Source organism: Aphis gossypii, chromosome X (assembly GCF_020184175.1).
Source record: "Aphis gossypii isolate Hap1 chromosome X, ASM2018417v2, whole genome shotgun sequence".
Taxonomy (NCBI): domain Eukaryota; kingdom Metazoa; phylum Arthropoda; class Insecta; order Hemiptera; family Aphididae; genus Aphis; species Aphis gossypii.
This window is the reverse complement of record NC_065533.1, coordinates 58324726-58338839: the sequence shown is the minus strand read 5'-3', so window position 1 is coordinate 58338839 and position 14114 is coordinate 58324726. Positions and strand designations below refer to the sequence as shown.

Genomic DNA, 14114 nt, shown 5'->3' with positions numbered 1-14114 from the left:
AGCGGCTGTTTTTCGTCAGGGTTACTCCGCCTATTCCTACTGTTTTCCCGCCTATAAAGTAATTTCAAACGACGTAATGTAGATTTTTTTTAATAAATTATATAAAAAAAAAAATAATAAAATACAAATAACACAAGTAATACATAAAATACATTTTTTTTAATTAATCATATCGTCTTCATCATCGTCTTCGTCAGTAGAACTGTCGTCGGCATTAATTGTCATTAAAATAGGCTCCAAAATTTCATCTCTTAATCCTTCTTTTACCAAATCGTCTTTTTGAATTTTATCGCAGTGGTCGCCACATTTTGCCCAATCTTCTGTTGTGACTGCATCTAAAGCACTATTTACTAACACTTCTATATCTGCCATTTTGAAGGTGTTATTTTTTTCCGCGACTTTACCCTTAACTTGCGCCCAGATTAATTCAATTGGGTTATATTGGCAGTGGTAAGGACTGTAATAATAATAAAGTCTTACCATTTCATGGCCCATTTGAAGTGCAATTTCGTCCAATTTATATTTTTTTTCTTTTGGCATCGTCAATTTGACTTTTTCCCGTAGTTCGCTTAATGTCTCTACTGGAGAAAAGTCTACCGATTTGTCTTGTAACCATTTTTGTACATTTGCCTTTCGAGTATTTGCCTAAGGATATTCTTCTGTTAAGGTAGAATGGTATGTGGCATTGTCCATTACAATTATACAAGGTTCTTCTAAATTGCCCAACATATCTATAAACTATTTTTGAAAAACGGTGGCGTTCATTTAAGAATGATAGTCAGCATGCGATCCCGACTTGCAACGAAAAACCAGTTTTGAATTTTTGACAAAATCAAATGAAGGTGAACCAGCATGACACACAATAAGCCGACCGCACTTTCCAATAGGTACTTTTAATCCTTCGGTGTTGTCGGAGTTTTGCCATATGTGTCCTCGCGTATGATTTTGGTTTACCCATGTTTCGTCTAAGTAAACTATTGGCCTTGTATCGTTATCATGGGCGCAACTAGGGTAAAATTTATGGGAGTGCTAAAATCTAAAGCACAACACGAGAACCCTCCCCCTTGTTTTAGGCAAAATTATTTTATGTATATACAAATTTAATGTTTTTATACGGGTGCGGCGTAATGGACTCCCATATTTCAAATAATCATTAGCGCGTAATTAAACTGATTAGATTAAAGTGGTTTATTTCGCTAGATTAGATTATTAATAAGGTTTTTGTCGTCACCATGCCGTGGTCTGGTGAACAACGTGGTTTCGTTATTGAGGCATTTTTCAAAAACGCTGAATGTGTGATTGCGACACAGAGAGCATTTCGCACTCGGTTCAGTTTGAATCCAAACGAAAGTGTCCCTGATCGGAAAACGATTTTGAATTGGGTACAAAATTTAAGAGCAACGGGATCTGCAATGCCTAAAAAACCGGTTGGACGTCCCAAGTCCGTAAGAATACCGGAAAACATTGCCGCAGTAAGAACATCGATAGAGCAGTCTCCGTCGCGTTCTGCTCGGAAACATGCCTCTGCTCTCGGGATATCGGATCGAACGGTAAGGCGAATTTTGCACTGTGATCTTAAATTACACCCATATAAGATTATGGTAACTCAGGAATTAAGTCCAACAGATTGGGGAAAACGAAAAGATTGCTGTAATGCAATCCTTACAGTTGTGCCTCCCAACGGTATTGTGTGGAGTAGCGACGAAGCACATTTCCACATTTCTGGCACAGTGAACAAACAAAATTTTCGTTATTGGGCTGCTGAAAACCCTCTAAAAATACACCAACGACCTCTTCATAGTCCTAAAGTAACAGTTTGGTGTGCTTTGTCCTCGGTAGGCATCGTGGGGCCTTATTTTTTTGAAGAGGGTGGTGTTACAGTTACTGTGACTTCCAATCGGTACTGCGAGATGTTGGAGAACTTTTTACGCCCGAAAATCGAAGAGTACGAAAATAATAATGTCTTCTGGTTTCAACAGGATGGGGTCACAGCTCATACAGCCCGTTGTTCTCGTGCTGTATTGCAAAAAATGTTTCCTGGTCGCTTGATCTCCTTAAGGGAAAACATTACATGGCCTCCTCGCTCCCCTGATTTGAGCCCATGTGATTATTTCTTATGGGGATACCTCAAAGCTGAAGTTTTCAAACATCGACCAAGAACCATTGAAGAACTAAAAGAGGCCATCCGTCAAGAAATCTCCGCGATTCCACTCGATATGCTGGCGAAAGTGATGGAGAACTTTCGAGAACGGCTCCATATGTGCGTTGCTCGTCAAGGCAATCATTTAGACCATATAATTTTTAAAAAATAATTTAAAAAAAAACCTTATATAATATAGTTTTTAAAAATAAAAATTTTTTTTCTTTATCTTGTATCGTTTTTTTTTAATTCACTTCGGAAATGTGGGAGTTCATTATGCCGCACCCTACAATCATTAAATAATTCAACATAAAAAAAAAAATTAGCATATCACAATATAAATTTATTAAATAATAATGCTCATATTACAATAAATTAATTTTTCTATTATTAGTTGATGCAAACTTATTTAGAATTTTTTCATTATTAATGTTATTTGTAATGTCTCTTTCAATACATATTGAAGCTAGACTTGTAAATCGATTTTGTCCCATGCTTGTTCGAAGCCAATTCTTCACTCTTCGCATGGCTGAAAAAGATCTTTCACACGTAGCTGATGATACAGGGATTGTGATAGCAACTTGAATCAATTTATATAAATTTGGATAAACATTCTTATTTATTATTTTCTTTATGTCTTCAAAATTGTAATTAGTGGGTAAACAGTTTTTTAGAACAATTATTTCTGCTTTTAAGATATTAATGCATACTCCTAAAAGGTCCTGCATAAAATATAATGGGATTACACAATTTTATATTTTCATAATATTATAATTTATATTTACTTTATAGTGGTTTATAAAAAGCATGCTATTTTCAAAATCAAGACTTAAAAAGTTATCTATTGATATTGCTAACTGTAAGCTTTCAGCTGAGAACCTTTTTTCTAAATTAGTTATCACTTGATCAATTACATGCATATAAGCTGTTTGTCTCCAATAAACATTAACTGCAATATCCTTATCTACTGGTTCATGTTGAGCACTAGTATTTGTAAATAAAGCAAAATCGTTCAATTTATTTGGATGATTTCGTTTACGTTTTGATCCTAAACAAAACATATTAAATAGGTATCTATCAAGCTATAACTTGTTTTTATAAATTTTTATATACAGTTAAATATACAAGACAAAAATTATACCTGTGGTTGGAATTTGAAGATCTATTTCATTTTCCTCAGAAAATTGTTCAATTCTTGTCCAAAGGTTACTAAACGACTCATCAGATCTTAGGCTTTTGAATGTTGATATATCTCCATTAATAATACTTACTGACTTTCCTAATGTAGTGTCAGTATTTTGTAGTTGGTTGCTTAATACATTTATTATAGCTAATACCTCATGAAGAATAAAAACTAAAATAATAAATTCACTTCTTCCTATTGAAGTAAGAATTCCTATTATCAACAATTTTTAATAATTAAACTATTGAAGAGAAAATAAATATTTGTATTTATACAGTTGAAAATAACAATTACCTATTGCTTGAGGCACATTCTTATCAGCTTGATCCTCAATTTCGATCTTAAGTGTATCAACAATAGCAACATAGTTTTCAATGATGGCTTTACAATTTTTGAACCGACAAACCCAAGGAGTATCGCAAACCCTCATTATAGACGAGCGTCTAGAGACAGCACAAGAGCAAATATCTTATTAAGGTTGTCCGGAAATTGATAACAGCTCGGACCGAAAAATTGTTCCATCAAATCTATTACCAACATACAAACATTGAAACTTAAAAAAATATATGAAAATTATTTAAATATCTATATTTATATAGATAAATATTTATGTTTATATATCTATATATATATAGGATATCGCGGTTTATCGAATAGCAAGTAGCAACTACTAACCCATGGGGACTAGAAAAAGGTATTTTATATTTTTATTTATAATATAATATATTCATAATACTAGTAGTATAAAAATATAATTAATTATAACGAGTTTAATAATACAATATAAATAATTTATAATAAAGCATGTTATGAGACGTAATATAAATCAATGAATAACAGTCAGTCTTATTAGTTATTAAGTATTCGAATATCTCAAAAACATTTATAAATAACTATTAAATAGAATTGAGAATTGATTATACTATTTTATGAATTAAAATAAATAAATATTAATTATACTTTTTTAAAGTATTTGTATTATGTTACAGTAATATAAAAATGTCTATTCAGCGTCTGCTGCACTACAATTATACAAAAATAAGACATTATAATAGATTTAAAATAGATTTTGTTATATAAATTCAAGATAAATTATGATAATAATTATTTAAAATAATAGATTAATAATTATATTAACACATATATTATACCTACATTATTAGGTAATAGTCCAATACGTGACTACACATATTATAATTGACAATATTTATCACAATTATTGTAATTTTAGACATATTATTTTAATTACAGTTAATATATATTACATAAACATTATACCTAAATCACATTTTAAATCAGCACTGTATCGTCATAAAACAAAATAATTATATTACCTTAAAATTAGGGTTAATTTCAAAAATCAATTAAAAATTTAAAATAAGTCATAAATATGAAATGAAAATTGTTGTCATTTACAAATAATTAAAAATAATTGAATATGAACTTATTGTTCATCAGGGGCGCCAGGTTATGAAAATGTCATGGGGGGCTCACTATTTTGTGTACTCGTGTACAGTTTTACCTTACTTGCATTTTTTCCATTTTTATTTTCTTTGACATTGTTTGTTATACAATCACTAAAATACATAGTTAGTCATTGTATGTTATAATTTTATCTATAAAAGTTATTTTTATAACATTTTAATAATATAAGTGCTATGAATATTCAGAAGACAAAAACAAAAACAAATTTAAAACATGACAATTTATTCTTGAAAGTTTTATTTTATATAGCAAATGTATTTTTCCGAACTTTGGAATTGTTAATGAACTCGTTTGCAACAATATCTAAATTTAATTCTTCGTCATGGTGGACATGAAGTAAGGAAATATCATTCAATCGTGGTTGACTCATGGTAGATCGAATGTATGTTTTAAGCCTGCGTAGTGCGGAAAAAGATCTTTCGGATGTACATGATGACACTGGTATTACCAACATTATGCATAATAATTTTTTTAACTCCGGTAACATTTGACTAAGCGCATCATCGTTTCTAATTAGCTTCAAGACATCTTCAGCCTTTTTAATTGGTACATTCCTTGATTTTGCTTGATTGAAGCTTGGTTAAAAAATGTTAGTTATTTGGTGGATAGGTGGGTGGTATCCCCTATTTATATTAGTGTGCACCACTTTACCCATTAAAATCAATTAAATACAAAACATAATATAAATTAATTAGTTATTAGATAGACAATAGATGGAATTTGTCATCTTAGAATAATATAATGAAAACAAATCTGTACAAACAATAATAATTTTTTAATATTTTACATTAGGTACATAATAATTTATAATTATATCATAAGAGATGAACTATTTCAGATAATCCACTCCACAAACACCAACGACTTGACTTGAAGATCAATTAACAGCAAGCAACACATAAAACAATAAAAAAATCACGATAATATACAACAGATAAACATAATTACAAATTTCAGTAATTGATTAATGTATATTAGGTACTGATTTTGAAACTTGCCTATTTTACATGAACCAATAATTTTCATTGCACGTTTTCCAGTAGCCTTGCTTGAAAACTTTCCAGAACGATGACAATAATAAACACTCGTGGCTACAGTTTTATCTTTGTTAAATCTTGTCCCCTTTTTTAACAAATCGCGACGAAGAACTTACCTCCTCATTGGATTTCCATTCTTCAAACTCTATAAATAATTAGGTAAATAAAAATATTAATTTCATAAATAAGTTAGATAGTGAAAAATTCAAGTAGTATATTTACCCTGAAAATTAACAAAATTCATATTAATAATATTTAATTCAATATCTGTATCTGTTAATGGTTTTGAAGATTTAATAGTGCGTCCCTCCAGATGTAATTTCATACGTCTAATTAAATTGCATTTTTTGCTAAATTTAAAATTACAATGTGCGCACTCAAACATATTTGAATAATATATTAAATCTCCAACAAATTATTCATATTTCAAAAAACGTTTTGTGTATTGAAATTTTTTAACTATTATAATATTACGATAATTGATAAGAAATACGATATGATAATTGATAAGATATTTGCTCTTGTGCTGTCTCTAGACGCTCGTTCATTATAGAACCTTTTTTCAAACCTAATTTCGTTTGTACTTCAGTACTTCACATAATTTAATATTGTTTGTAGGCTTTGAAAAGTGAACATATACCACTTCAAGGGTATTGAATACATTACGAGCCTCCTAAATCAAAATTTAAATACATAATATTATACTGTTTGTTAATATATTTAATAAAAAATTCTAAATGTTATACCTTAATTGATGTACATACATCCACAACAACTAAATTTAAACGGTGTGCCATACAATGTATGTAAACGGCAGTTGGTAGGTGCTCTTTTATTTTAGTTTGTACACCATTTAAGTGACCAGACATTACACTGGCACCGTCATATGACTGTGCTACAATATTTACATGTTGTAGACTATTTTTTTGTTTTTTAAAAAATTCAAATATGGTTGTTACAATCTGGTCTGCCTTTTGACCACTAGACACATCAACAAACCCTAAAAACCGTTCATGAATATTTAACTCAACTGTGTATCTAATACATATAGATAATTTCTCTTCTTTATGGCATCTAAAACATTAAGTTTTTACTAAAAATAAATGAATATTAAATATTAATCCTACATGCAAGACTATATTATTAAATTACCTTGCTTCATCACACATCAGAGCAAAAAATCCAACAGAAGAATCCTCATTTACAATAATTTCATTAACTTCATCGGCGCATAATTGAATAATTTCAACCTGGATTTTCCAACTAGTATAATTAACATGCCGGTTGTGCATATTTTGAAATCCAGGTACTGATTTTACATATATGTTGCATAACTCTTTGAAATTACCTTAAAATTAATTATTAATTTTTATTTTTAAATAGTTAAATAATAAGTAAATATAAATCTAAAGATAAAATCAAAAAAAAAAAAAATTAATCCTATACTGTAAGCTAATGTTTATTTTGCTAAGCTCAAAACTTAATTCTATATTTGTATTTAATTGTAATTAAAAAAATGCTAATATAATATTATTTTTAAAAATTACCTTGATTAAGTGAAGTAGTTTCTTCACAATGGCCTCGAAATGCCATTCCTTGTTTACTGAGGTACAAAATGATATCTATAATATGGCACATATAGTTTCGATTTTGCTTAATTTCTTCTTGATGTGCAGCAGACAGTTGTGATAGTACACTTCCAGACTTTTTAGCTGATATACTAAGAGCCAGTTTTGAAACAAATGTCAAATGGCTCTTAGAAGAATTATGTTTCTTCAACCTTTCTGAAAGCTATATAATATATAAAATAACACAGTAAGTATACAATTTAATTTTCAAAATCAAATAAATCTTTATTTATTTATGTATGTACGATTTTAACTTCCAACTTCCCTAGTCAATCTAACCCACAAGTTGAACATTTAGAAGTATTAAATCTATTCAAATTAATTATTTAAACTTACTTTTTGGCAGTTATTAAATCCTATTGTTGTCCAAGTATCTTACATATTTTTATTACCAAACATCCGACAAGCATAACAAAATGTTGCATCGCACATAATACTGTATTCAAGCCACTTATATGTATTGAAATATTCACTGCTGAATGACCTAAACTGAGAACCAAATTTTGTTGTTGGATATGCCTGAAAAAAAATAAAATTAATATTTGATACCTGCCTATAAAATTATTATACACAATAAATTACTACCTTTTCTAAATATCAAATTGAAAAAAAATGTGTCAAATAAAAATAAACAAGTGTAATTTCTTAAAACATGCATATTTAAAATATTTAGCATATAATATTATAATCATAAATCTATACTTAGGTACTTTAAAAATAAATCATAATAAGCACAAATAGTTAATCCACTTACTGTCAGTATGGGGCGCATAGGTCCAGTTTCTATGTTTCCCAAATCATTGCAGTTGTGTTCAACTACATTTATTTTATTGATTGATGGAATAATGGGATCATCAATGTTATCTTCCTCTAGAAGTTGGTCATTCGTCGAATTAGGATTTTTAGTGGTGACACGAGAATTCGTTTTATTTTTATTAAAAATACTAAACATTTTATTTTAAATAGAGTCCAAGAGTCAAAACAAAAATACGACAATGTAGTATGTTATACGTACAATCGTCAATCGTTAACTCGGCTGATCTAAAATGTGGCAGGACCGATAATCACGATGTGAATTGTGCAAGTGTACATTGTATATTAATTGTATAAAATATACACGCAACACGCAGCCAAATGTAAAATAACTATAATGTGGTGTCTATATTTTTATCATCAAGTACCTACCAACTAACTTACAAGAGAGTACAAAATTAAATAAAACAATATTATAGACTATAGTGGTGAATGACAGGCCCGTATGGCGTATTATTGTACCCAAATGGAAATATTGTTTACAAGACGTATATAAATAATTTTTAAATCCGTATTCGATAACGTCGTATTATTAATACGTTGTTATAATATATTGAATTCTATTATTAATTTTTGTATTATGCCAACAGTACACTCTTCACTCTCTCCTCGTTAAACTTATTAACGGAGCGGTGGCAAGTGGCAACAAAATCAGATATCTACATAGTACAGACTGCTGTCATTATAAAATTGATAGGAGAGTGGTCACCTTCGTTAAAATGTTTGTCAGAATGAATGTATAATTTGAAAATAAAATAATAATTGTAATTTCATAAACACAACAGAATATATTTATTTATAACAATATGCCCAACTCGGCGAGCGAGTGCAGACAGACTGACCACTGACGGGCAGTGTTGCCATTTCCGAGACTATAAAATAAGTTTTAGTGGTAGACAAAAAAAGCTAGATATGGCTAAATTAATTTTTTTTCGGTATAAGCTATAAAAGGCCAAAAAATATTTAAAAAAGCTAGAAATGACTATTTTTTTTTTAATTTTGTGCCAAAAAATTAAATGTATGTAATGCATATTAAATTATAAAAATTAAAAATATAAAATATATTGTTATCACAATTATTGTGATTACAATTTTACAATAAATGTAGAACAATTATAGGTATTAGCATAGATATTACTGTATTAGGTAGGTATTTCAATTACAAAAACAATTTAAATAAATATTATAACCAAAAAAAAATAAATAATAATTAATAATTCAAAGATTCATATGTATACAACATGTCAGTCTTTCATATAATATTATGTAGAAGACTAGATTAATACATTCTTAAAACATGAAAATGAAACCTAAGTATTTAAAACAACAAAATAAGGTGGTAGGTGAATCTTTCATCAATAAATATTATAAATATAAACATAATAAAAATAATAAACATATAGGTATCTAGGTAGTAGGTAGGTATTTAAAGTATATTGAGATCCAAGTGATCATCTATGAGCATGTCTTCTTCTTGTCCTAAGACACTAGGCATTGAAATTTGTTTTAAGACATTAGTTGGTAATGAATAGTTCTCACAACAAACGTTTTACCTTCTTAATCCACTTTTAATTGTTAAAATAGAATCCAGCAATTTAGATCCCATTCTATTTCTTAGTTTTGTCTTAACTAAATTCATCTGACTGAATAATCTTTCGACATCAGCGTTTGACCATGGCAAAACTAGTAACCACATTGCTAATGAGCAGAGTTCTTCAAATGGGTTTGTTTCACTGGTATCTCTATAGTTACATACTTCATTCCAAAAACAAGATGTTTTATCTCTTTGAAGCCATTTTATATTTTATATTTTTTTTTATTGTATATTAATTTTGTCAATTATTCTTGGTTCAAACTGAAAAAGTTCAGCTAAAGGTGTTATTGGTTCTTTATTGACCTTGAAGAAATTAATGATACTTTTTCAAGAATATGTACATTTTTAGGCAAACTTTGTTGAAGTTGCTTGAGTAGGACTTTCTGTTGGCAGGTATATTATCAATTATCATATTATGTATAAAACCTTATATTATCTTAATTCATAAACCACGATTTACCCATATATATGTACAATAGTTATTGTATATCAAGGCTAATAGAATATACAGGTTGCCTCACTTCGGAATTTATGAAAAAATGGGAGTGGGGGAAATACGATCTTGACGTCACTGCCGGAACACCGACGTGATTCATGCCGTGTTTTACACGTGTTTTGCATTTTGTTTATGCTCACTAGCTGTCATTTTTTTAGTAATTGCGAGGTTTTTTTTCCGAAATTCATATTTTTCAGTTTTTATATATACAAATATAAATTATAATTAGTGCAAGAGGTGGTGGTTGTAATTGTGCTGTTGCAACATGCGATTTGTATTCCGGAAAAACAAAAAAAACTGGAATGACTGATATTTCGTTTCACAGGTACCTATTTCATTAATTTTTATAACATTAATGATACTTTTTTTTTATAATATTTTTTACGTAGTTCTTACAATGTCCGGTTAAGACTAACCAATAGAACTCTATTGGTTAACACATGAAATTCCGCCGGTTAGTGTTATTAGACACTAACCAGATATTGTAACTTGTAAGAACTACCAACGTACAAAATATTATAAAAAAAGTCAACAATTATTTAAAATACCTACATAAAATTAATAAAAAAGTTAAAAATCATTTTAAATAAATATAAATTAAAATACCTAGGTACTCGCCTAGGTATTAACACAAATTATGTATAAAAATAATTATAATTAAAACGGACCTTTCGGACCTTTTGACCGATTACCAATTTTATTATACTACTATATCAATATTAACATATCCATTTGTGTTTATTTTATTTTGTTAGTTAATTAAACTATAATTTTTAGGTTTCCAAAAGATCTTGATGTCCAGAAAATATGGACGCAAAAATGTAAACGGGAAGACGCCTGGAATCACAGCAAATCTTACATTTGTTCCAAACATTTTAAATCGGAAGACTTTGTTCGTGATCTAAAATCTGAACTTATGGGTAGTAAACCTGTTAGAAGGTTAAAACCTGGTTCTGTACCAACACTGAACTTACCAACATGTTTTTCTACTACATCACTATCTGCTTTAGAACGCCAAAGTAGAATGGAAGCAAAATCAATAAAAGAGGTATTATACCTATCTATTATAATATAACATAATAAATGTTATTACATAATTTTGGAATAAATTTACACAAATTGGTACTGGTTTGTAATAGCCCCGCCACTCAGGTTTGTTATCGCCCCCCCCCCCTCATTCACATAAAAATAAAAAATTGAATAACAATAATATAATACTGTAATATAATTAAAAATGTTTATTTATTGATGATATATAAACATTTATAATTATATCACTGTTTTATATTATCATAAATCAATTTTTTATTGTTAAGTGAATGGCGGGGTGATAACAAACCTGAGTGGCGGGGCTATAACAAACCAGTACCCACAAATTTTGTATTTATGAATAGTAAAAGTCTATTTTTTTTCATAAACCTCTAGTTAAGTATAAATGTAGGAAATTAATTACTAATTATTTTTGTTACAGTCTCATGATCAGTTAATTGCTACTTCTCTTAACACAGAACCAAACACATCAATAGTTATGTTTGATGAAGCTTTCACTGAAAATGATCAAACTTTGGAACCAAATTATAAAATTATGTTTGACGAGTTATACAAAAATCATTAAAATTTAAAAAGCGAGAATGAAAAATTGAAAATTGAACTTTTATCATACAAAAACTCTGATTTAGATTATAAAAAAATACATGAAAATCTCAGACATGGCATGAAAATTCTTCAAAAACGTTTGAAAACTTTAAATTCAGCTCTCACACAATCACAAAAATCTTCTTCAAAGTTAATAACAACTCTCACTCAAAATAAAACTACTGCTATTGAAAGTAAAGCAAAATCATACTTGTCAACAATATTTACTCCAAATCAATTAGATCTTTTGATGAAAAAGAAAAAACAGGTGCATTGGACACGAGAAGAAATATCAAAAGCCTTCACATTAAGATATTTTAGCAAGCGAGCATATGTGTTTGTCAAAAGTGAACTGCATTACCCACTTCCAGGTAAATCAAATTTAAATATATTAATATGTTATTCACTTATTAAATATTAAGAAAACATGTTTTTAATAATATTATTTTTATTATTTTTTTTTGCAAAGGACTGTCATCTCTTCAACGATGGACAAAAGGTATATGCATGAGAAACGGTATTCTTCATGATGTCTTAAAGATAATGGAACTAAATGGTAATAGTTTGGAGGATTACCAGAAATTAACTGTCCTCATGTTTGATGAAGTTAAAGTATGCAGTACGTTGGAATATGATACTCTTCAAGATGAAGTTATAGGACCTCATAATCAGATGCAGGTAGTTATGGCCCGAGGTATAGCATCACCCTGGAAGCAGCCTGTGTACGTTGATTTTGATAAAAAAATGACAAAGGACATTTTATTTAGCATTATCAATGAGCTTGACTAAATAGGGTTTAAAGTTATATGTTGCACCAGTGACTGTTGAGGTGGGAATATTGGCTTATGGAGAACATTGAACATAAGTTATGATCAACCAGTTTTTTGTATTCCAAATGGAAGATACATAGTTTTTATTCCTGATGCTCCTCATGTATTAAAACTTGTTCGAAACTGGCTTTTGGACACTGGATTCAATTTAGGAGGCAAAATAATCAACAAACAACCATTGGAAGCATTAGTTTCAATGACATCTACTGAACTCAGAGTGTGTCATAAGCTTTCACAAGAACACTTAACATGTGAAGGATCTCAAAGACAAAAAGTCAAATTAGCTACCCAACTTATTTCTCACACCACTTCAACAGCACTCAACCATTACCAACCTATAACTGATAAAAAATTAAACAACGACACAGCTGATTTTATAGAGTTAATCAACAACTGGTTTGATACATCCAATGTGTCTCATCCTAATGACAATCAAACTCCATTCAAAGCTCCATATGGTCTATTTTTAGGGGAACAAAATGCACTCTTAAATAAAGTATATGAATTAATTTTTAATATGAGATGCACGAATAAAAGCAATCTTCAGCTATTTCAAAAAGCTCTGTTAATGAACATCAGTGGAACTCAGAAACTTCTCAATATTTTACAAGAACATGGATTAAAATATTTATTAACATCCAAAGTCAACCAAGATGTGCTAGAAAATTTGTTCAGTCAACTACGTACAAGAGGCGGTCTAAATGATCATCCTTCACCTTTAAATGCTCTATACAGATTGAGGATGATCATATTAGGTAAAAATCCGGGTGTTGTTTCGACCTCTTCCAATACTACTGATTACAACCAAGAAGAATTTATGGTGGCAAAAACATTTAAGCAAATCAATTTTCAAATAACAGACAATGAAAATAATGAAGACATAAACACAGATACAGATACAGATGATGACATAAGTATTGAGGACGAGTCTGAAGATTTAAATGAAATGACACAAGATGCAGTCGAATATTTAGCTGGGTGGATAGCTAAGAAGCATAAAAAGAAGTTTCCTGAAATTGGCTGCACCACAACACAACTTAATACTTCCCGTGATCACAATTACCAATTACCGACATGGATTGAACATCTATCGTATGGAGGTCTGATAGTTCCTAGTATTTATTTTAAAACAAAAATTTTTAGAATAGAAAAACTTTTTGAAAATTAACTAAACAGAAAATCCCTAAAGGACCAAATGTCATAAAACAGCTTACACAAAAAATAATTAATAGAATAGAGATTGAAGAGAAGTATTATCCAGTTATACGGTCAT

General features: G+C 29.4%; 2 protein-coding genes across 2 annotated transcripts; one reads left to right on the top strand and one right to left on the bottom strand.

Moving 5' to 3' along the window:
- Positions 1 to 1232: 1232 nt before the first annotated feature.
- LOC126552544 (uncharacterized) lies at positions 1233 to 2312 on the top strand. The gene has a single exon (XM_050207264.1). The coding sequence runs from the start codon at positions 1233 to 1235 to the stop codon at positions 2310 to 2312; it is 1080 nt and encodes a 359-aa protein (XP_050063221.1).
- Positions 2313 to 6585: 4273 nt separating this feature from the next.
- Positions 6586 to 7137, bottom strand: LOC126552870 (zinc finger MYM-type protein 1-like). Its single transcript, XM_050207963.1, has 2 exons — positions 6998 to 7137; positions 6586 to 6919 (listed from the first exon to the last, which is right to left on the bottom strand). Exons 1-2 carry the CDS (start codon positions 7135 to 7137, stop codon positions 6586 to 6588), a joined length of 474 nt encoding a protein of 157 aa, XP_050063920.1.
- Positions 7138 to 14114: the final 6977 nt, after the last annotated feature.